Below are 25,251 nucleotides of genomic sequence, written 5' to 3' on the forward strand. Positions count from 1 at the left end.
GATTAAATTATTATGTCTGATATTTTAATGAAATGCAATCTATTAGCTTCCAAAATGTAAGTAGGTATATCTAGCTGTCCGATAACACATTCTGATTGAATGGCTTGTCCTGCACTTTGTAAAAACTCAGAGTGCATGTTGGAAAAAGATTTTGGTTCCTTTCTAAACATATCAATGTGAATGCAAAGAGGACTCAGTCCACAACATAGGTGAAGTGAACTGGCAAAATAGTTTAGTCCTCATTCAGAGGCAAGGGCAGTGTGAATACAAAAATTAATTAGTTCTTTCGCTTTTTTTTGTTCACCCTAAAGAGGACTGAGATGGGTTATTTTTAAAGAGGACTATGTGAAAACACCCTAATATATCATCGTCAACTACTCTTAAGCCAGTAGATGGTGCCATGGACCATGGTATGGGAAAGCAAATCAGATGACAAGCTACAAGTAGACTACTAGTTTATGGGTGAGGATAAATTAACTAAGAATTCTGTTAAAATCAAGAACTGTATAACATTCTCAGTTTGACTCTACTGTAGAAAATAATGTAAAAACCATGCAATGTGTAGGTAGGCCTACTCTTTGGTGCAGTTACAATTTGTTTTATTTGTGAGTAGGCCTAGTCTCTCATGGACAGACTATGGAGCATGAGCATCTGACCAAATTATGGGATATTTTAATTCTGGTTTAACCAAGATTAATTTATGAGAAATAAAACCAGAATTCCCAGATTGTTTCAACTCAACACAATTTATTGTTATTACTTTTGCACTACAGTATTTGATAATCAGTTGCATAGAGAACAATACTTAGCTAAGTCACAAAAATAACATTTTTCCACCAACACTATTTACTGTTAAGTCCAGCTGTCCATTAGTTCATCCAAAACCACGTCTTTGGAACTTTCTGCCTCTATGCTAGAACACACACACAATTTCTACAAAATAGAATCTTCACACAGCTATTTTGTTTAGACACACATATCCCATCATAAATCCAGAATTTGGAATGGCAATATGGTCTCTTCAAGAAAGCTAGAGTTCTCCATTCTCGTCACACACAATAGGCCTACACCACGCACCCTATCTAATGCTTAGTGCAGCAGTTTGGAAAGTGGCTTTACATGGCAGAAGTTGATTCTGGATCTCATCAAAATAAATAATGAATCAACCAAACATCAGTTAGGTTTCATTTTGCGAGATACTACCACAAGAACATGTTGTCATCTCAGAGGTTACAATAATATTGTTGAAAGTGTCTAATCAAAGGCCATCCGTCAATGACTAATTTCATTAGACCCTTACATCTAGTGTGTCCACCAATGTGCAATTTCTTTTAATAACAAGTGTGTACACTCAAGTAACTATATTATAACTCCTAGAATACAGATTGTAGACAGCACATGCCTGCGATTGGCCATTGGTATAGCAGTGACAGTGGACGATGCTATTGGTTAGCCAAAGCTATAATGTGAGGCATCACTGGCTCTTCAGTATGCATGATTGGCCACAAAGATCTGATCAGATTCACTGTCCCCGCCACCAGTGTACTTCCCCTGACAGGCCAAGCCATTCACCTGATAGTAAGAGAAAGGGGATGGGGGTATGAGGGGCAAACACACAAACACTGTTAGGGGTGAAACTCACTTCATGTCAGCTGAATACATAGATCACTTTCTCAGATGACCGTTCCACTCGGAAAATGGTGAAATGCTAAAAAAAAAGAAATATGTTCCTCAACAACACTAAGTGCTAAAAGATGAAAGCCAGGTTGATCAAGAGGCTGAAAACAAAGTGATGTACATGCCTCTGCTCTCTTGATAAACTGCTCAGTGGCAGCACTCTCATTCTCTTTATGTCCACGCCAGGTTTTGAGTGCGGAGATCTGCAGGGCTCGGCCGTACGAGAAGGTGAGGGCCCAGGGCTTCACCAGGGAGCAGTTGTTGATGGCATTTAGGTGGACAGAGGCCTCCTCTTCACTCTGACCCCCAGAAAGGAACGTTACTCCTGCACACACAGAAAATAAATAGAAATTGCTGTGAGTGAACAGTTAATGGATTTCTATCAGCACCATAAGTGCTTTTGTAACAGTATAACTTTAAACCGTCCCCTCGCCCCGACACGGGCGCGAACCAGGGACCTTCTGCACACATCAACAACGGTCGCCCACGAAGCATCGTTACCCATCGCTCCACAAAGGCCACGGCCCTTGCAGAGCAAGGGGCAACACTACTTCTAGGTTTCAGAGCAAGTGACGTAACTGATTGAAACGCTAGTAGCGCGTACCCGCTAACTAGCTAGCCATTTTACATCCGTTACACTCACCCCCCTTTCAACCTCCTCCTTTTCCGCAGCAACCAGTGATCCGGGTCACGGCACCAATGTAACAGTATAACTTGTAGCGCGTACCCGCTAACTAGCTAGCCATTTTACATCCGTTACACTTTACAAACTGCCAATAAATGAATATATGTTCATAATGCCAAATCACTGGTATAGTGACTGAATCTGACACTGGTATTGCATGTACTCTCTTTCTGAGCTTCATTGAGAGTGAGAGGCAATATAACTGGTCAATGGCCTATGACCTTACCCGTGACAGCAGGAGGGACGGTGCGGCGCAAGGCTGTAACCGTTGCCATGGCGACCTCCTCTGCGCTGTATTTGGTGGGGCAGCTGTGGCCAGGAGTGGCCATATTGGGCTTGAGCAGAGTGCCCTCCAGGTACACATGATGGTCAGACATGGCCTTGTACAATGCAGCTAGCACCTGCACAACACGGGGAACACATGGAACATGATAAACTGGCAATGTTAGAAATACATATTACACACTAATAGGTTAAGAGTTGGGGTACGGTCCCACCTTCTCTGTGACATACTGACAACGCCTCAGATCATGATCTCCATCAGACAAAATCTCTGGCTCCACAATAGGCACAATCCCATGCTGGGTGAAAGAAAAATGACATAATCCGCATGATTAGAAGGCGTTGCTGATGTTACCTCCTGCAATTATGATATTTCATCATACCTGATATTGTGCCTTTATTAAACTGCATTTGTGGAGTCCTTACCTGCTGGCAAATGCTTGAATATCGAGCCAGGACATTTGCATTCTCTTCAATGGACAGTTTAGAGGGGGTGGTCTCACTGATCTTGAACACACAGCGCCACTTAGCAAAGTTTGCCCCATCCTTCTTATACTGAACACAGCGTTCTGAGAGCCCATCCAGTCCTACAGGATGAAAAATAAATTAACAAGGCTGGTAAGGATTGCGAATCACCAATGAGTGGCAGACTACATTTTGTAACTGTCAAATTCAGATAGTTATGATGATCAGATTGACTAGAACCCAAGAGGTCTTAGCCCTACCCTGAGTGGTAGATTCTCCATTGGTTCCTGCCAAGGGGACAACACCCTTGTCAACCTGAAGAAAGAGATAAAGCAGATCAAAAATAAGAATGACAACGGTCCTCCCTCCCCTTCACACTGATCTTCTCCATGTCTTAAAGCCAGCTTATTTTCATCCAGATGGTGTTGATATTAATAGCAGCCATTCTACCCATAGCACTGCCCCATCTACCCCATTAGGGGTAGAACTCCTGATCCGAGTGTATCTGTGCTACCTTTTGGCCTCCATAATGTTGAAACCTGTTCCCTTCCTGGAACTGTCTATTGGAGCATATCAAGTAGCCTTATGTTCTACATTCTCATTCCTTCCCTCGATAATGTTATATACAGTAGAAGTAGGGTCAAGAGGTATTCTTGCCCAAGCTAAAGACCAGAGACATAAAACATACTTCAGATATCACCATTGGCCCCTTCGACCGCTTTGCTCGTACAGTACCTTGATTCCCACAGTGATGCCCCTGTCCTTGATTATCTTGACAAAGGGCGTGCCATCATCAGCGTGCTGGTACAGCGTCTCATGGAAGAAGATGACTCCTCCGATGCAGCTGTTGATGCGGTCATCAGCCCTGAAGAGGATCTGGCGGTACTGCCGGCGGTTCTCCTCAGTGTTCTCAACCCCTATCTGGTTAAGGCGCTTTGCCATGCTGCCTGTTTCCAGGAACATTAGAAACAAACATGTTCACAGTCTGGTAAACCTACATTTATAAAAACGGAATAATCTATTGGATACCATCCTGTACCACTGCTTTGTAGAGGGTTCTGGCAAGCACCACTGGAAATTAACATTTGTCTGATTTCTTGAAAGTAGGTCCCACTGTTATTGTTAATGCCATACATACATGTAGATTGTTACGTAATCATTTTCATTCCAACTGTTTTCCAGTGCAGAGAAAACATACAGAGCTCCCTACTAACCAACAGACTCATCAGCAGCCAGGATGCCCTTCCCTGGAGTGACGATACGAAGGGCAATCTCTTGGAGCTCCTGCTTCTGACCACTGGAGAGGGCTGGGAATTGGTGCGTCATCCTGAGAGGGTCGATCACACAACCTGCATAGGGATATCAGATTGTGCACATCTTTTCTGGTCTATATTGATCAATATTCACTCACCAAACAAGGGGTCAGCCAAGTCTTTAGGTCCGGAAGGATTTACATTTTCTCTGTTGGGGTCTCATAAACAACCAAAAATAGCTATTTAATAGAAAAAGTCAAGGACTACACAGGCTGTATCACAACCGGCCGTGATTAGGAGTCCCATAGGGCGGTGCACAATTGGCCCAGCATCGTCCGGGTTTGGCTGATATTGTAAATAAGAATTTGTTTTTAACTGACTTGCCTAGTTAAATAAAGGTTAAATAAAAAATTTAAAATATAAGAATGGCTTGATGCCAATGATGACAACCAATGGAGAAATATGTCCAGCTTCTTTGTCCGAAATAGATACCCCAACACATTTCCCTCATTGATTGTTGCTTGCTTGTTTTCATTCTCTTCAAGCATTTTCATTCCCCCAAAATGTATTCCTCTCAACTCCCTCTCTCTTTCCCACACTCTAAAGTACAGCTAAGAGGCACAGTCAGAGCTGAAATATAAAACTCTCAGCCAACAACTCAGTAATCCAGACAACCTTCGGCATGTTGTCACTGTTGAGGTGGGCGCTACTGACAAATATCCCAGGAGGCACAAGAAAGGTGAGGGAATTTTGTCAGTCCAAACCAGAGCTTTTTCAGAAATATTACCCTGGTTCTGTGTAGCTGTAGTAGCAATATCAAATTGGTAAGTGAAATAAAAAAATGATGATGTAGTAATACATACAGTTGAAGTCGGAAGTTTACATACATTTGGAGTCATTAAAACTAATTTTTCAACCACTCCACAAATTTCTTGTTAACAAACTATAGTTTTGGCAAGTCAGTTAGGACATCTACTTTGTGCATGACACAAGTAATTTTTCCAACAATTGTTTACAGACGGATTATTTCACTTATAATTGCCTGTATCACAATTCCAGTGGGTCAGAAGTTTACATACACTAAGTTGACTGTGCCTTTAAACAGCTTGGAAAATTCCAGAAAATGATGCCATGGCTTTAGAAGCTTCTGATAGGCTAATTGACATAATTTGAGTCAATTGGAAGTGTACCTGTGGATGTATTTCAAGGCCTACCTTCAAACTCAGTGCCTCCTTGCTTGACATCATGGGAAAATCAAAAGAAATTAGCCAAGACCTCAGAAAATAAATTGTAGACCTCCACAAGTCTGGTTCATCCTGGGGAGCAATTTCCAAACACCTGAAGGTACCACGTTCATCTGTACAAACAATAGTATTGTTTGTACGGCGAGGCCGCTCAGCAAGGAAGAAACCACTGCTCCAAAACCGCCATAAAAAAGCCAGACTACGGTTTGCAACTGCACATGGGGACAAAGATCATACTTTTTGTAGAAATGTCCTCTGGTCTGATGAAACAAAAATAGAACTGCTTGGCCATAATGACCATCGTTATGTTTGGAGGAAAAAGGGGGATGCTTGCAAGCCAAAGAACACCATCCCAACTGTGAAGCATGGGGGTGGCAGCCTCATGTTGTGGGGCTGCTTTGCTGCAGAAGGGACTGGTGCACTTCACAAAATAGATGACATCATGAGGGAGGAAAATGATGTGGCTATATTGAAGAAACATCTCAAGACATCAGTCAGGAAGTTAAAGCTTGGTCGCAAATGGGTCTTCCAGATGGACATTGACCAAAAGCATACTTCCAAAGTTGTGACAAAATGGCTTAAGTACAACAAAGTCAAGGTATTGGAGTGGCCATCACAAAGCCCTGACCTCAATCCTATAGAAAATTTGTGGGCAGAACTGAAAAAGCGCTTGTGAGCAAGGAGGCCTACAAACCTGACTCAGTTACACCAGCTCTGTCAGGAGGAATGGGCCAAAATTCACCTAATTTATTGTGGGAAGCTTGTGGAAGGCTACCCGAAACGTTTGATCCAAGTTAAACAATTTAAAGGCAATGCTACCAAAAACGAATTGAGTGTATGTAAACTTCTGACCCACTGGGAATGTGAAAGAAATAAAAGCTGAAATATATCGTTCTCTCTACTATTATTCTGACATTTCACATTCTTAAAATTAAGTAGTGATCCTAACTGATCTAAGACAGGAAATTGTTACTCTGATTAAATGTCAGGAATTGTGGGAAACTGAGTTTAAATGTATTTGGCTAAGGTGTATGTAAACTTCCAACTTCAACTGTATCATTCACATAGAGGCTATATATTTCTACTGTATGAGTACTGTTTATTGAAAGCAGAAGGCCACTAATCACACTTCCCACTTGCTGATGCAGCAGCGCTGACTACAGTGATCTGTGGGGTCGCACAATGCACTTGTTGATTCATGCGTTCATATCACATCCCTTGATAGTGGGTATGGCAAATCACCATGTCAACACAGACCCTCAGCTTTTGCACTCCACTGTCTGCAATAACCGAGGAAAAATACGACAGTAGCCAGTAAAAATGTTTATCTACCATGCATTGACTTATCATGTAACTCGAATCCACTCCTTTATATTGGTTTAGTAAATTTAAAAAATCTTTAGTTTTCCAAATAAAACATAAAAATCATTAATTTAATAGCATCATCAGCATATCTGGGTCCCACTCATTACATATAGTTGAACATTTCTAAATATCATATTATCTATCATGTTTACTAAAGCTTGCTGAAATGAAAAGTGAATGTCAAGAAAACTTGAGAACCTTACCTGACAGGATGCTAATTCAGAATTCAGTTGTTCACTGGAGAAGTGATGGCCACTGCGATGTCTGACAGACTGCTGCTCCCTTGTATCCCACTCAATACCTCTAGGGCGGGGCTTAACGATGGGGTGGGGCTTGTTGATGGATAATAAATAAATATGGACGAATGCATTCAACCAGAGGAGGCTGGTGGGAGGAGCTATAGGAGAACAGGCTCATTGTAATGGCTGGAATGGTATCAATGGAACGGGCTCAAACACGTTGTTTCCATATGTTTGATGTGTTTGGTACCATTCCATTGATTCCATTCCAGTCATTACAATGAGCTTGTCCTCCTATAGTTCCCTCCACCAGCCTCTGTATTCAACTAAAACTAATCCATCATACCAAGTCATTACAATAATAACAATACACTTGTCTTGCGAGTACAAGTTGTCTTGTTCTGAGAAGTTGGCCCAATGGCAGTTCAATCAATAATTCAGTGGATGAAACATTGACCTAATTAATCATTCCAAATGACAGTTTTGTTTTTCTCTTAATTTTATATACATAGAAGTTAGATTTCATGAAGTCTGGCTACTTTAAACAGCACTATTGTGTACACCCAGGTTTATTACAGTATGTTGGCCCAATAACTTTTTCTGAAGCTATAATAACCCTTCAGCGAAACCTCATTTAAGGGTTAAACCACAACCCCTTTGCTCACTAATTTCTGCTAATTAGTTGAAATCATAGACTTATGTAATTGGGTTGAACTATGCCTTGGGCACATTTCTGAATCTCTTGGCAATTCGGATATCCCCTAAGACCCAGAGGAAAAGCTCAGTCTCAGAGCAATTCAAACACTCCTATACATTTCTGCATTAGTAGTAAATCATGGGTATTAATAGGTTCAGAAATGTTTCCAGTGTATATACATGACCGAATATAGAACTGTGACATAGATTCGAGAGAAATGGGGTCAGAATGTATTTATTTTCTGTGAACAAGATATAACAATCAATGTTTGAGTACTTTACATAGGTTGATACTCGAGATCAGGTTCATCACATGAAGATCAACAGTGATATGCTACATTGGCTTTATGGTGGCATATTCAGTTGTTTACATTTTCACTCGATGTCGTTGGATAAAATGTGTAGATAATTCTACCAAGAATGACTTGTATTTGACAGTAAATACTTAATTCTCATCAAGTATTTGATCCTTTATTTGGGAAGTTTAATATCTCCCTCTGCCCCTTTTCTGTATAGAAATTAGAAAATATGTTTTCCACTTTTCTAGGACATCTCACTTGTTCTAGTTATTTTATGGGACTTCTCCATCCCCCTCTCTATAATTGAGTCAGTGTGCTAGAGGTGTCCACCAATGTAAAGATGTGGGTCACTGGACTAACGCCACAGACATACTATACCAGACCTATCTAAGACAAGGGCCTAAAGGGGAATTCAGTGTCAGACCGCAGAGAGAGAGAGAAAACCACTAGACCTTCCTATTCAGGAGACATTTTAGGAAGATGACTGGGTCTTGTGCTTAGATTATATTTAGCCATCTCCATTGGGGCAGTAGCTATTTTTTTCTGTTTGAACCTAATTAAAACATTTAATGATTATTCTTTATCTGTTCTTTAATTTTCTGTCCTATTAATGTTGCTCCCTTAAGGGTTTCTTGGTGTTTTACCAAATAGGTCACCATCACACTAAAGTCTGAGGAAAAAGTTGTCTTTATGTATCCAGTTGTAGTGCAATACAAATAATGTACAGTATGTGTTAACATAATATATGATATATGCCATTTAGCAGACGCGTTTATCCAAAAGGACTTGCAGTAGTGCATCATCCATACATTTTCATATGGGTGTCCAGGGCCCCACAGGACTCGAACCCATGACGGGACGTTGCAACCTCCATGCTCTACCAACTGAACCACACAGATTTCAGGTGAAAAAACATTTGAGATTCCAAATGAATAATACTCTGTAAGATGTATACTTTTCTGTTGCTTACAATAAACTGAAAGCCACCTCTTGTATTGTACTGGCTCAAATGTGTGTATGTTCTCTGCTGTCATGACTGATGATCAGGTGCCTGAAGTGACTCAGGCTCTATCTGGAACAGCTAAAAACACCTAACCTAAAAAACCTGTGGAACTTATCAACTATTTTTAACACTTCAAGTGGCTCCAAATAGAGGCTATGCATAAAGGTACCTATTTCCTTTGATATTTCTCCTAGTATATCATGACAGGAGACAACTCCATCATGAGTTCATAGGGGCTTTCATTTTTCAGATGTTACTGTGGTTGGGTAAAACACAACAACAGTTAGTGAAATCTAATGAGAAATGGGTATAGAGCAGGACTTTGAACAGTCAAAGGCATTGTGATCACACACAACAGTCAATCAAATAATCAGATGGCCTAAGCAATCAAACCTAAAATTACACAGAATTAAATAAATACTTTGTTAAAAAAAATATATGTGAAAGGATTTTCAGGAAAATAGAGATCTTCTTATACAAATGTAATAACAAAGGTAAAAGGTCAAACATGCAGGTTGTTGATCCACATTTGGAAAGTGCCATTTGCCAGAGCCTTGAGAGGCTTTGAGATGCAGTACTCAATGGGAAATATAAATGTTCTAAACCTTTTTTGGTAAGTGGTGGTTTTCAGTCCATTAAAGCTCATCTATAATTATTACCCCATTAAATGGGTATACAAAGAGGTATACAGAGGAAAAGAGGGAGCCAAATAGGCCATGTAAATAAAGAAAACATACAGGAGCTTTTTCACAACCATGTATCCATGTGGTACAAAATGTATATATCAAATACATGTCCATACTTGTTTCCACTACAGTCAGTATTGAGTCACAGTAGCACATGCACATATCATGTGCTAAAACCCTGAGCTGTAGCCAGGGTCTGGCTCAGGTCAATGTTGGCCAAAGTAGGTGACATGTCAGTGGAGCTGGTAGGGGAGTGGAGTATGTCAAAGTTCTGGAAGTAGTCCATAGACAGGCCTCGCATGGCTATGGCTGGACGATCAGGATGGTTCTTCAGTTCTAGAATTAGTTCAACGGGTCTCTTCTGTAGCAGTTGAGAGTCAAAGGAAGTGCCACGGAAAAACGTCTGCCTTTTGAAGCGCTCCAGGCTACGCAGGCGATGAGCTGGGTTCTTGCATAGGAGCTAGTCACAAATAGGATAGAGAAAGAAATAAGAGCATTGAGAATTTGTTGATATTCTGTTTAAAAGGTAAATGTGTTTCCTAATCTGAGACAATCCAACTACATATGACCTCTGACCTCTGTGAGCAGAAGGGTCAGTGCAGGGTTGAAGGTCTTGGGCATGGAGTATGGGCAATCTCTGACCTTTCTCAGCATGTTGGAGTGGTCTGGCTCTGGAGGCACAGGGAACTATGGAGGTGACAAGGACAGAATTAGCATCAACAACATCTCTAGATTTAGACAGGACTGAGCTCAAAAAAGAAGAAAAACAACCTTTCTAACAACTATTAAATCATCACATATTCAGTTAAGATGATGAACTGTGGTGGTGACTGCACCTTTCCGGCCACCAATGAGAACAACAGAACGCCGAGAGACCACCAATCAGCAGCATGGCTGTAGGGACCCCCACTCAGGACTTCAGGAGCTGTTCAGAGAGAGGACCATCACAGTGAGATTATAATATGTGCTTAATGTGTTGTAATCATTAACTTTTCCTGATCCCATGCATCTCACCCATGTATTGGATTGTCCCACAAATTGTAAATGCTCTTGAGCCCCGCTCAAGACGGCGAGAGAGTCCAAAGTCAGTTAAACGCAGATGACCTGCATCAAATAGATACAGTAGTATTTTACATACAGTACTTCACAAATCCAATTCTGGTTATTCTACCTGACTAATATGCAGTTTAAATTAGTTTCACTATAGAACTATATCTTCCATACAACAACAATCCTAAAGTGTCCACTTTATTATAAGGGCCTCTAGTGTTCTCTTATATGTTACTATGTGATGTCACATAGCAGCAGCAGCTGAAAAGATGAGCTCCTACAAATATTGAAATTTAAATGTTTTTTTAGAGTAAAGTACATCGAAAAAATCAAAAGAAAACTGCAAACTGAATAGGAGACCAAACAAGCAGCAAACAAAGAAGAAAGGCTTTTGAAAAAGTAACAATTTTTCATAAAATTATACCGTTTTCTTAGCTAGCTAAGTTGTTTACCTGTTGCTAGGCAGTTGCTAGGGACATTCCTGAAAGAAGCTAGCTAGCTAACAAGGAGTGTCTAGTTGGCAGAAGAGAAGAAGGGACAAAGAAGGGACAAAGTGGGACAAAATAAGGACAGAAGAAAAGGGAAAGGGGACATTAAGGTGAAGCAGTCCTCTAAAGACACAAAAGACAATAATACAAGAAACAACACTTCTATTGCCTCTCCCTCTACGATACGCACTTCCGGTTTGGTTTGGAGCGAGTAGTTGCATTCCGCTTTGCTCCACAGGTAGTATTACAGGTAGTATTACATTTCATTTCATTACAGTACAACAGTTTGATTTGTTTGATCTTAGCTGGCTACATAGCCGTCTTTGTATCCAAGATAATTGTGTAGTCTAGAGTAATTGTCGAGGTTACCTAGCCAGTTAGAGGTTACCTAGCCAGCTACACTTTCAAACAAAGTCAACAACGCAGCCACTGCTAGCTAGCCTATTTCACCAGCCAGCAGTACTATATCATTTTAGTCAATAAGATTTTTTGCAACGTAAGCTTAACTTTCTGAACATTCGAGACGTGTAGTCCACTTGTCATTCCAATCTCCTTTGCATTAGCGTAGCCTCTTCTGTAGCCTGTCAACTATGTGTCTGTCTATCCCTGTTCTCTCCTCTCTGCACAGACCATACAAACGCTTCACACCGCGTGGCCGCTGCTACTCTAACCTGGTGGTCCCAGCGCGCACGACCCACGTGGAGTTCCAGGTCTCAGGCAGCCTCTGGAACTGCCGATCTGCGGCCAACAAGGCAGAGTTCATCTCAGCCTATGCTTCCCTCCAGTCCCTCGACTTCTTGGCACTGACGGAAACATGGATTACCACTGATAACACTGCTACTCCTACTGCTCTCTCCTCGTCTGCCCACGTGTTCTCGCACACCCCGAGAGCTTCTGGTCAGCGGGGTGGTGGCACTGGGATCCTCATCTCTCCCAAGTGGACATTCTCTCTTTCTCCCCTGACCCATCTGTCTATCGCCTCCTTTGAATTCCATGCTGTCACAGTTACCAGCCCTTTCAAGCTTAACATCCTTATCATTTATCGCCCTCCAGGTTCCCTTGGAGAGTTCATCAATGAGCTTGACGCCCTGATAAGTTCCTTTCCTGAGGATGGCTCACCTCTCACAGTTCTGGGTGACTTTAACCTCCCCACGTCTACCTTTGACTCATTCCTCTCTGCCTCCTTCTTTCCACTCCTCTCCTCTTTTGACCTCACCCTCTCACCTTCCCCCCCTACTCACAAGGCAGGCAATACGCTTGACCTCATCTTTACTAGATGCTGTTCTTCCACTAATCTCATTGCAACTCCCCTCCAAGTCTCCGACCACTACCTTGTATCCTTTTCCCTCTCGCTCTCATCCAACACTTCCCACACTGCCCCTACTCGGATGGTATCGCGCCGTCCCAACCTTCGCTCTCTCTCCCCCGCTACTCTCTCCTCTTCCATCCTATCATCTCTTCCCTCTGCTCAAACCTTCTCCAACCTATCTCCTGATTCTGCCTCCTCAACCCTCCTCTCCTCCCTTTCTGCATCCTTTGACTCTCTATGTCCCCTATCCTCCAGGCCGGCTCGGTCCTCCCCTCCTGCTCCGTGGCTCGACGACTCATTGCGAGCTCACAGAACAGGGCTCCGGGCAGCCGAGCGGAAATGGAGGAAAACTCGCCTCCCTGCGGACCTGGCATCCTTTCACTCCCTCCTCTCTACATTCTCCTCTTCTGTCTCTGCTGCTAAAGCCAATTTCTACCACTCTAAATTCCAAGCATCTGCCTCTAACCCTAGGAAGCTCTTTGCCACCTTCTCCTCCCTCCTGAATCCTCCTCCCCCTCCTCCCCCCTCCTCCCTCTCTGCTGATGACTTCGTCAACCATTTTGAAAAGAAGGTCGACGACATCCGATCCTCGTTTGCTAAGTCAAACGACACCGCTGGTTCTGCTCACACTGCCCTACCCTGTGCTTTGTCCTCTTTCTCCCCTCTCTCTCCAGATGAAATCTCGCGTCTTGTGACGGCCGGCCGCCCAACAACCTGCCCGCTTGACCCTATCCCCTCCTCTCTTCTCCAGACCATTTCCGGAGACCTTCTCCCTTACCTCACCTCGCTCATCAACTCATCCTTGACCGCTGGCTACGTCCCTTCCGTCTTCAAGAGAGCGAGAGTTGCACCCCTTCTGAAAAAACCTACACTCGATCCCTCCGATGTCAACAACTACAGACCAGTATCCCTTCTTTCTTTTCTCTCCAAAACTCTTGAACGTGCCGTCCTTGGCCAGCTCTCCTGCTATCTCTCTGAGAATGACCTTCTTGATCCAAATCAGTCAGGTTTCAAGACTAGTCATTCAACTGAGACTGCTCTTCTCTGTGTCACGGAGGCGCTCCGCACTGCTAAAGCTAACTCTCTCTCCTCTGCTCTCATCCTTCTAGACCTATCGGCTGCCTTTGATACTGTGAACCATCAGATCCTCCTCTCCACCCTCTCCGAGCTGGGCATCTCCGGCGCGGCCCACGCTTGGATTGCGTCCTACCTGACAGGTCGCTCCTACCAGGTGGCGTGGCGAGAATCTGTCTCCGCACCACGTGCTCTCACCACTGGTGTCCCCCAGGGCTCTGTTCTAGGCCCTCTCCTATTCTCGCTATACACCAAGTCACTTGGCTCTGTCATATCCTCACATGGTCTCTCCTATCATTGCTATGCAGACGACACACAATTAATCTTCTCCTTTCCCCCCTCTGATAACCAGGTGGTGAATCGCATCTCTGCATGTCTGGCAGACATATCAGTGTGGATGACGGATCACCACCTCAAGCTGAACCTCGGCAAGACGGAGCTGCTCTTCCTCCCGGGGAAGGACTGCCCGTTCCATGATCTCGCCATCACGGTTGACAACTCCATTGTGTCCTCCTCCCAGAGTGCTAAGAACCTTGGCGTGATCCTGGACAACACCCTGTCGTTCTCAACTAACATCAAGGCGGTGACCCGTTCCTGTAGGTTCATGCTCTACAACATTCGCAGAGTACGACCCTGCCTCACGCAGGAAGCGGCGCAGGTCCTAATCCAGGCACTTGTCATCTCCCGTCTGGATTACTGCAACTCGCTGTTGGCTGGGCTCCCTGCCTGTGCCATTAAACCCCTACAACTCATCCAGAACGCCGCAGCCCGTCTGGTGTTCAACTTTCCCAAGTTCTCTCACGTCACCCCGCTCCTCCGCTCTCTCCACTGGCTTCCAGTTGAAGCTCGCATCCGCTACAAGACCATGGTGCTTGCCTACGGAGCTGTGAGGGGAACGGCACCTCCGTACCTTCAGGCTCTGATCAGGCCCTACACCCAAACAAGGGCACTGCGTTCATCCACCTCTGGCCTGCTCGCCTCCCTACCTCTGAGGAAGTACAGTTCCCGCTCAGCCCAGTCAAAACTGTTCGCTGCTCTGGCACCCCAATGGTGGAACAAACTCCCTCACGACGCCAGGTCAGCGGAGTCAATCACCACCTTCCGGAGACACCTGAAACCCCACCTCTTTAAGGAATACCTAGGATAGGATAAAGTAATCCTTCTAACCCCCCCCCCCCCTTAAAAGAGTTAGATGCACTATTGTAAAGTGGTTGTTCCACTGGATATCATAAGGTGAATGCACCAATTTGTAAGTCGCTCTGGATAAGAGCGTCTGCTAAATGACTTAAATGTAAAATGTTATTGTGGTAGAAAGTAAACTAAACCCTAAGTAAAATGTATGCATGTGTAAAAGACATCACACTACTTGCTTAGCGGGGACCACTTGCTCCCGATTTGGCCCATACCTGGCGCCAACTCAGGATCTCTGCCTCACAAACACATGTGACCGTACTCCCTCAAGCGTCTTAGCCAATCGCGCCACCTCAAATGATAGCTAATGAGGTGGTGCAAGCGGGACACTTAAGGCTGAGGAGTACGTTTCACACATCACCATGTGCTACACATGCATGACTAGGTCGCTTTGGATAAAAGTGTCTGCTAAATGGCATATATTATATATATAAGTATATTATTTTAGCCAGCATTACCTTGGTCAGACAGAAGGACATTCTCCATCTAAAAAATCCAGAATAATCAGATGATTATAATCTTTTCTATTAAATTAGAAATATAAGTTATTTAGATTAAAAAATGCATAAGTTATGTATAAAGTATAATGTTCATTATCAAAACAAACGTTCCTACCTTCACATCCCTATGCATGATCCCAAAGTTGTGAAGGAAACCTACCGATCGGACACACACATTATAATCCAAGTAAAGGTGAAACTTAAACAAGGATTTCATACACATTTTGCAGAACTATATTGTGCATATACACTTGAGGGACACTCACCCAAAGCACAGCCTAGCTCTGCAGCGAACACCCGAGCCTCATCCTCCCCAAACTGGCCCTTCAGTAACCAGTAGGTATACAGGTCTCCAGTACTGCAGTATTCACACACTGTGAGAAGACAGACACAATCACGCACAATGATCCATCTTAGTACATAACAAGGCTATGTACAGTACACTGATCCAGGGCTGGGACTAGATGACCCCTGCTAAAACACAAGCACTTGAAAAGGAAGGAGCAATGGAGGAGAGAATCAAAACAGGAAAAAACTAAATTGTCGGAAGTCACACAGTGGCTAGTTTTTTTAAGGCTGGGGGAAGCGTGGGAAGGGAAAGGGGTTATGTTGGGTAAGGAGATGTGTGTCAGTCAGAGACAAAAATTAACTCAAACATGCCTTTATCCACTAATAAGGGTGTTATTAATAAATCAAAGGAAGGGGAAACCAGTTCAGAGGCCACAGGACTGTATGCTACACCCTGAAATCTCAGCAGATGGCAGTATAATTATTCAGACGAGTCATGGGGCTCAAACTGAGGGAGACAACACTAAATAGCAGCAAGGCCAGTCAATGCCATAGTAGACGCTCCTGCTAGGGAGAGTGAGACAACCCACTGGTTGAATTAATGTTGTTTCCACGACATTTCAATTAAACTACGTTGAACCAATGTGGAATAGATGTTGAATTGACGTCTGTTCCCAGTGGGAAGCTCCTATGTGAGACACAGGGAGGGTAAATAGAGGAGAGGATAAAACAAAGGGGAAGGAGGGATCTAGTTATATCACATTAGTCACTCACTAATGAAGAGGTGACGCTGGGTCTGCCAGCAATCCTGCAGATTGTGGAGGAATGGGTGGCTGACCTGCCGCTGCAACGCAACAGGCAACACACAACAGCAGCAACAAGTGTGGATGTCAGCAAAGACACTCAGTAGAACAATGTGATTTAGGAGGGATCTGAATGCAACCAGGTATCTTGAATGATGGTAAAGGTTGTTTTTCTTACAGCAAAAGCTCCATGGGACCATGCTTCTTGTTGCACAGAAGCTCATAAGGATAATTGGCATAGTCATTATTAGAGCTCAGTGAGTCATTGTTTCCAGCATGTTATCCCCTAAACTAAGTCAGGCCCTAAGCTAAAGCCTGCTCAGGATAGCAGCTTCACAGGTCATCCTGCAGTGTGACCTACCTGAATGATGACCTCCTCCTTTGACTGTTCCAGGACCCCATGCTTCAGTATCTCAGACTTGGATAAAACCTGTAGAGCAACACAATATAAGAACATTAAATACAGTGGACATAGAATAAACTAGATGTGTGTAGATGTCACATGAAATATAGTGCTGGTTAAATGTGATGTGGCAGGAGGCTGAAGAGAGATTCACCTTAACGGCATAAGTCTTCTCCTTCGACCTGTCCTTTACTTTCAAGATAGGACCAAAGGAGCCTTTAGCTATGAAGCCCAGGATCTGAATGTCATGGAGAGAAAGAGAGATTCAAATGTTGCAATATTATTAAATGTTAGTATCATCACAGGTAGGTTACACATATTTTTTTTCTATTTTTTTTTTTTTACATCAGACAGACCATCACATAATTTATTCCCCCCATATAGAAGTAATACGTTTGTGATTTATCTGTTGTTTCCCTATCAATTGATGATTTCATTAGATCTGCTGAAAACATTGATAACATCTGTGGACCAAGTGCTCAATGCAAATTAAGTTAAGGAGGACTACCTGGAAATTGTCTTGCCCAGGGAATTTAGGGTGTGGGAACTCAGGCAGAAAGATTGAGATTAAGCCAGGGAGAGTCCACTCCATGACAGGCTTCTGAGGGCTGTCTCCTGGGAGGAGGAGGTCCTCAGGGATTGGGGCTCCACTGCCGAGCACCATGCACTGTGTGGCCAGACCAGGTGGGCCAATGTGGCGAATTCCGTCAGTAAAGGATATTCCCATATTGGAGAGAAGGCCATGCCAGGCTTGATAGCGTCGTCTCTCTTGGCTTGGTGCCTGTCTCTACATTGAGGACAGCGGCTTTCTAATTAGTGATGGCTTTAATTATACGTTTTGCTGTGTGCAGCAAGTAACTACAATTAAATGTCAAACATCTCGAGGTTACTTACTGGCACATGCCACACTAGAATCATGCAGGAATAAATCAGCATTGGATAGAGGAAATACTGTATCATATGAAACCGAAAATGTGCCAACATGCCAAATAAACAAACGAATATTGAAGACATTCATGAATGATATTTTCATGTAGATGATCTCAGAGTCCAGTCTGTTTGAATTGCTTCTAGTACATTCTACTCCAGGCACAACAACAAGAGAAGTTCACAGCAGCCACAGTGAGCCACTCCCCCGTCCCTTTTAATAGAACTCCCCACAGACCAGTAGTCGCCTTGCATTAAAAACAGCTCACTCATAACATATTGGCCAGTTCCATGTGCCTCTGAAATTTCATTGTAAGACTTACTTTAAATTGTATTTAAAAACACATTTTCCTGTTTACGTACATTTCATTAATCTGTTAATAAAATACATATCCATACATTTAAAACTGTTCAAATATATAGGCGCTCATCATCTGTTTCTATTCGCTGCACGCAGAGACGTACATGTATCCATATGTCAATATTGTTGCGAGCCTCCTATATAAATGTATCACTTATGTAGATTAATTAGTAGGCTAAAGCAGTATACTGCGCAAACTGTCTAAAAATGTGATAAAATGTAATAACTTCATAGGTGTAGGCTACGTCTGAAGATATCTTACCTTTTGTTTACTTGAATCGCTGCCCATCACATTATTTGGTAAACCTCGATCAACCCCACATTATTGTTTTCTATTCTCTTTTACACTACGGTGTAAAACATTGAGTGCACGTTGCTGACCCGCCATGACCGAGCGGCGCGCGAGATTTGATCATCATCTACAGCAACGAATGATAACCTCCCATTCGATGTTATTCTGCAGAAGGCGAAGTTCCGCTCCAGTTGAGCCTGTCATATGAATGATCAATTAGCCACTCACACTCCACTGGAAATAACAGCTAAAACCAAAACTCCACATTTCTGTCACACATCTATTAATAATTACGAAATCAATTATAAGTTGACGGTGTAGTGAACTTTTGAGAACATACATGACACATTCAGCTATAAGAGACATTAGAACATTTTATTGACAAACATGTATAGTTACATGCATGGTGATAAGAAAAAGCGTTAAAGAAACAACTCACTTCATTGAGCTATAATAAACGTTTCTTGAAATATTTAGACAGAAATAATTGACATCTTGCACTTCGAGGAAGATGTAATTGAATAACAAACTAAGGTGTTGGTACACCTTTGCTTTAAAAGAGCTGTAGTGTTAAAATTACAAAACATTACGGAGACAAGCTGCAACAACATTACTTTTGCAGAGCCTATCAAAGCTGTAAGTGCCATCAAATATAAAACAACAAGGACATATTTTTGCGGCTTGGTTGTGATATATTGCACAGATATGCTGAGGAACTACAGTGTAAAACAGAAGTCTGCTGTGGCATATATGTTGTCGGGGAAGTCTCATGCAGGGTACAAAATGATATATTTGTGTTATTTACAGAAATGCACTTTCCAGTCAGTGTGACAGTATCATTAAAATCCCAACGCTATAATAAAAGCACAAGGCTATAATATATCATTACAGTACTAGTGAATCAGGTATTTCTAACTGTTGCAACAGACAGCATTTCTATGGTTGTCAAGGTACTTTAATTTGAGATGAAAATGTTTTACAATCTACCGGATATACATTTGTTTGAGGATACAGTATTCCTGAACCAGCAGGAAATGATGCTCTGAACAAGTCACATTATTTGCATCTTAAAACAGCATCCTATCCCATATATAGTGCACTACTTTGGCATCCTATCCCCTATAGTGAACTATATAGGGATCCATTTGAGACACAACCATAGTCAACATATAAACTATGAAATGTTCTAATTGATTTAATGGGGAAATGGACAGTGAAACTTAAAAAAATAGCCATCACCCCAGTCATACTATTAAGTCAACAAGTATAGGCTGCTCATTCTGAAAGTTAAGGACCATGCGTGATGCATTGAATGAAAATGAAATGTTTACTGTATGGCATGAAAAATCAAGAAAACAAAGATACATTTGGTCAATAAGACCATGGTATTTGTTTTTAGCAGATAACTGGGCCCCATCTCCATAAAGCCTCTTAGAATAAGAGTGCTGATCTAGGGTCAGTTGTGACTTTTCGATCATAAATACAAAGGAGGGTCAGGGTCAGTCCTTGACACTGCTTTGTCATCAGTCTCTCTGCCCCATAATGACCTGCCAGCTCCATCTCCACACCAGAGCATACAGTATTTGACTGTCAAGTGTCATCAGATAACACGCTAGTAAAAGGCAGTCTGACCTCTCCATGATTCCCTGGGCTGGGGAGTGTGCTACTGTAGCAGCCATAGTCTGCGTCCCAAAATGGCACCCTATTCTCTATACAGTGCCCTACTTCTGACCAGGAACCATAGGGCCCTGGTCGAAAGTAGTTCACCATGTAGGGTATTGGGTGCCATTTGGGACACTGCCATAGACTAGAGCGCAGTGGTTCAGTGCAGTACTGGTTCAGTGTATGTAGGCCTATGGGTCACTTGCGCCGGCTGAAGATGCTCTTCTTGCTGGAGCTCTTGTCTGAGCAGGTGAGACCGATGAGGAGTCGGGCCTTCTCATCCTCCTCCTGCTGCTGAATGCTACTGTCTGACTTCCCCTCAAATGCTTTGCCCCTTGAGTCAGAGCCTGACGCCGGCTTCAGACGCAGCTTCTCCTTTATCATCTACACAGAGGGGGGGGGGGCAGATATCATAGGTCACTTCAGAAAATATGAAATAACATATGGTTCAAGAACTCCTTTCCCCAGATTTTGTGTTAAACTTTCTTAGTGTCTAACAAGCTTTCTCTGCCCTTAACCTTGTTCTGAATACCTCAAAACAAAAGGTAATGTGGTTTGCTAAGAAAAATGCCCCTCAACCCACCGGTGTGATTAAAACCTCTGAGGGTTTAGAGCTTGAGGTAGTCACTTCATACAAGTACTTGGGAGTATGGCTAGACGGTACACTGTCCTTCTCTCAGCACATATCAAAGCTGCAAGCTAAGGTTAAATCTACACTTGGTTTCCTCTATCGTAATCGCTCCTATTTCACCCCAGCTGCCAAACTAACCCTGATTCAGATGACCATCCTACCTATGCTAGATGACGGAGACATAATTTATAGATTGGCAGGTAAGGGTGCTCTCGAGCGGCTAGATGTTCTTTACCATTCGGCCATCAGATTTGCCACCAATGCTCCTTATAGGACACATCACTGCACTCTATACATCTCTGTAAACTGGTCATCTCTGTATACCCGCCGCAAGACCCACTGGTTGATGCTTATTTATAAAACCCTCTGAGGCCTCACTCCCCCCTATCTGAGATATCTACTGCAGCCCTCATCCTCCACATACAACACCTGTTCTGCCAGTTACATTCTGTTAAAGGTCCCCAAAGCACACACATCCCTGGGTCGCTCCTCTTTTCAGTTCACTGCAGCAAGTGACTGGAACAAGCTGCAAAAAACACTCAAACTGGACAGTTCTCTCTCTTCATTCAAAGACTCAATCATGGACACTCATACTGACAGTTGTGGCTGCTTCGCGTGATGTATTGTTGTCTCTACCGTCTTGACCTTTGTGCTGTTGTCTGTGCCCAATAATAATTGTACCATTTTTTGTGCTGCTACCATGTGCTGCTGCCATGCTGTGTTGCTACCATACTGTTGTGGTCTTAGGTCTCTCTTTATGTAGTGTTGTGGTGTCTCTTATTGTGATGTTTATTTTGTCCTATATTGTTATTTCATTTTTACATTTTTAATCCCAGCCCCCCGTCACCGGCGGAGGCCTTTTGGTAGGCCGTCATTATAAATAAGAATTTGTTCTTAGAGGTTAAATAAATAAATATCGTCTATGGATGGGAAAAGGAAAACGTGAGAAATATATAGGACATACGAATGAAGTAAACTATACATAGTTCTATATTGTGACATAAAAATAGCTTTAGGCAGCGATTGGCATTTTGGCAGCTTGGAACATCATGATGGTAGAAGTGCCATTTTTGCCATCTAACTGCTACTGAGGGCATGGATGTTTTGGTAATTGGAGGGGCCAGGGTTCTGTGCAGTACGGAGTAGGATTAAGTTTCCCCTACATGCTGACCCTGGGTCAGTTTGACATTTTCCCCAATAATGGTCAAGGGGGAGGAGAGGTTGATCCTAGATCTGCTTCTAGGGGGGAACTTTACCCTGCAGCGGTTGGGTTAGTAATAAGCGGGACAGGGTTCAGTGCAGTACCTGTGCTACCAGGGCTTTCCTGCTGTCCCTCTTCACAGCCATGGCAAAGTCCAGCCAGGTCCACGTGTTGTTGTGGTACTCCAGACAAGGCAGAACCAGGTTCAGATCTTTCCAGTCAACACTGCTTTTCTCTCCCTATGGGGTACACAAAACATAATGAAACTACATTGACTGGGAGTTAAAAAGTACAACCGTTGTTCATACAATTCTGATGAGAAAATTGGATTCAATAATCATGCCTTCATGACATGTCTGTGTTTGTTCATTGATCTCCTGTTTAATGATATTACATATTCATATACGAATATTACATTTTAATTTATTAAACATTTACTCAAATCAACTATGAAAAAGGATTGAAACCCCATGGTTGATAATACCAAGCATTATGCAATCTGGAAGGCAAGATAATGCTGTCATTGGACAATAACAATTCTTTTGCAAATGCCTGAAGATATGAAATTGAAAATCTGAGATGGATTAGAAATGACATGCATGTCACAAACAAGCCAACAGTGTGAGATGGTTTACACATACAAACAGACAAAACACATGACAACACAGCAGATGTTGAGGTATTTTTTTTCAGTCTGAGAACAAAACATGTGACCTGATGCCACCTCTCTGTATCTAATAATGGCCGAGTGAGATTAAATGTCTCCCTTCGAGGGGAATGTTTATTTATAAACTCAAAGACACAAGGACATGTATATAGAATCAATAACTGGCTGGAATCCAAGTATTGAGTACCGTTGTACTTTAGCTATCCTGGAAAATCTGGGAATTGCCTGAAATCCTGGTTGGACGATCCCTGTAATCAGGAGGGAATGCGGAGGAAATCCGGGAATCATCCAACTAGGATTTCTGGAAAATTACTGGAATTTTGCTACTCTTGACTTTAGCACATGGTGATACCTACATTGTAGTTGACACAGAGGGGAACCTGGGGGATCTTGATGTAGATGAAGGAGTTATTCATGGCTGCTCTCTACTTCATCTTGTCTATGTCATCAACAGGATGCTAGACAGGGAAATAAGACATACTTCAGTTTCAATACGGTATGAAAAACCTAAGGCTGTGTCTGAAATGGCACCCTAATCCTCATCATAGTGCACTTCTTTTGACCAGGGTCCATAGAGCTCTGGTCAAAAGTAGTGCACAATATAAGGTATAGGATGCCATATCTGAAGCAGCATAAATTAAGCGAGAAAGTTGGGAAGTACTTGTGAAACAACAAGCCAATTCCACCAGCAGATGTAGCTAGTTGGCAAAGTAGCAGGGACACAACTTTCACTGGGGACATGTCCCCCCCACATTCTGAAATTGCATTTTTGTCCCCCCCAGTTTTATCATTGGAATGTAATACAAAACGAGGCAACGGTGTGCTTTAGAAACAAGAGGACGCCTCCGAGCGGTCGGGTAGATTGTTTATCAGACTGGATAATTACTTACACACACATGTACGTTTGGGGTCACTTAGAAATGTCCTTGATTTTGAAAGAAAAGTACATTTTTTGTCCATTAAAATAAAACTGATCAGAAATACAGTGTAGACATTGTTAATGTTGTAAATGACTATTGTAGCTGGAAACGGCAGATTTTTAATGCAATATCTACATAGGCGTACAGAGGCCTATTATCAGCAACCATCACTCCTGTGTTCCAATGGCATGTTGTGTTAGCTAATCCAAGTTGATCATTTTAACAGGCTAATTGATTATTACAAAACCCTTTTGCAATTATGTTATTATGTTAGCACAGCTGAAAACTGTTGTGCTGATTTAAAGAATGAATAAAACTGGCCTTCTTTAGACTAGTTGAGTATCTGGAGCATCAGGATTTGTGGGTTCAATTACAGGCTCAAAATGGCTAGGAACAAAGAACTTTCTTCTGAAACTCGTCATTTAATTCTTGATCTGAGAAATGAAGGCTATTCCATGCGAGAAATTGCCAAGAAACTGAAGAGCTCATACAAAGCTGTGTACTACTCCCTTCACAGAACAGCACAAACTGTCTCTAACCAGAATAGAAAGAGTGGGAGGCCCCAGTGCACAACTGAGCAAGAGGACAAGTACATTAGAGTGTGTAGTTTGAGAAACAGATGCCTCACAAGTCCTCAACTGGCAGCTTCATTAAATGGTAACCGCAAAACACCAGTCTCAACGTCAACAGTGAAGAGGCGACTACGGGATGCTGGACTTTAAGGACATTTGAGGCATCTGTTTGTCAAACCAGACCTGTTTGTCCTCTTGCTCAGTTGTGCACTGGGGCCTCCCACTCTTTCTATTCTGGTTTTGTAAAAAGTGATTTTCTTTCAAAATCAAGGACATTTCTAAGTGACCACAAACTTTTGAACGTGTGCATGCATGCATGCATATTTAATAATGTCCCCCCTCCCACTTCTAAAACCAAAGTTGCGCCACTGCAATGTAGTACGGAAGTATGAACATTTGGGGATACATAAACACAAAGATGAATCGCTCATATCTCATTTAAAATAAAAGATACCTCAACAGCCTTTCGGAAGGACCTCCTGACCCCTGATGTGCAGTTCAAGCCTTGGGTGACCCCTTTGCTGGGGCCCATGATCCCCATGGTGTCCTCTGAGAGCTGCCTAGGCTTGGTGACAGGCAGGCCTGAGACACAATTTACAATAAAATAAAATAACTTAGAACAGACGTGTCAAACACAAGGCCCTTGGGCCGAATTCGGACCATGACACATTTCTATCCAGCCCACGCAATGATTTGGGTTGTCAATTCATTTTGTCCCGCTTCCATACAGCCCGCAATGCGCTGCACTACACGTCACTGCCAACGTGTCTCACCTCCAACTGCAGTGCATTGCCACAAACACCACTCTTCCCAGACCCACACACGAGGCATAAACCTGGGAATGCACTGTATCATATCGTCACCAATGGCACTGACCGAATCTTCTACCAGACCGAAAGTTTAAATGTGTTGTAGACTAAATGTCCATGCCAAGTTTCGGTTCCGAAGGGTCATTGCTGTAGCCTACGGAAACTGACATCTTGGTTGTCAAAAAGTTCAAAGATAAAGGATTTACAAG

At 42.8% G+C, this 25,251-nt stretch overlaps 2 protein-coding genes and 1 pseudogene across 2 annotated transcripts; all 3 read right to left on the bottom strand.

Annotated features, from left to right (window-relative positions):
• Positions 1-727: 727 nt before the first annotated feature.
• LOC139548045 (fructose-bisphosphate aldolase C-like) lies at positions 728-7,278 on the bottom strand. The gene is made up of 9 exons (XM_071357353.1): positions 7,175-7,278; positions 4,324-4,458; positions 3,845-4,056; positions 3,370-3,424; positions 3,071-3,231; positions 2,860-2,943; positions 2,589-2,763; positions 1,803-2,002; positions 728-1,572 (listed from the first exon to the last, which is right to left on the bottom strand). Exons 2-9 carry the CDS (start codon positions 4,433-4,435, stop codon positions 1,486-1,488), a joined length of 1,086 nt encoding a protein of 361 aa, XP_071213454.1. The 5' UTR covers positions 4,436-4,458; positions 7,175-7,278; the 3' UTR covers positions 728-1,485.
• Positions 7,279-8,125: 847 nt separating this feature from the next.
• LOC139548046 (ribosomal protein S6 kinase-related protein-like) lies at positions 8,126-18,715 on the bottom strand. Its single transcript, XM_071357354.1, has 12 exons — positions 18,551-18,715; positions 17,509-17,787; positions 17,155-17,238; positions 16,959-17,027; positions 16,569-16,638; positions 15,773-15,880; positions 15,622-15,662; positions 15,465-15,492; positions 10,909-10,998; positions 10,731-10,819; positions 10,471-10,581; positions 8,126-10,354 (listed from the first exon to the last, which is right to left on the bottom strand). The coding sequence occupies exons 1-12, from the start codon at positions 18,575-18,577 to the stop codon at positions 10,058-10,060; spliced, it is 1,293 nt and encodes a 430-aa protein (XP_071213455.1). The 5' UTR covers positions 18,578-18,715; the 3' UTR covers positions 8,126-10,057.
• Positions 18,716-18,936: 221 nt separating this feature from the next.
• The window catches only part of LOC139548064 (bridge-like lipid transfer protein family member 2), a 28,277-nt pseudogene continuing 21,962 nt past the window's right edge, over positions 18,937-25,251 (bottom strand).

The sequence above is a fragment of the Salvelinus alpinus genome, chromosome 21, assembly GCF_045679555.1.
Source record: "Salvelinus alpinus chromosome 21, SLU_Salpinus.1, whole genome shotgun sequence".
Taxonomy (NCBI): Eukaryota; Metazoa; Chordata; class Actinopteri; order Salmoniformes; family Salmonidae; genus Salvelinus; species Salvelinus alpinus.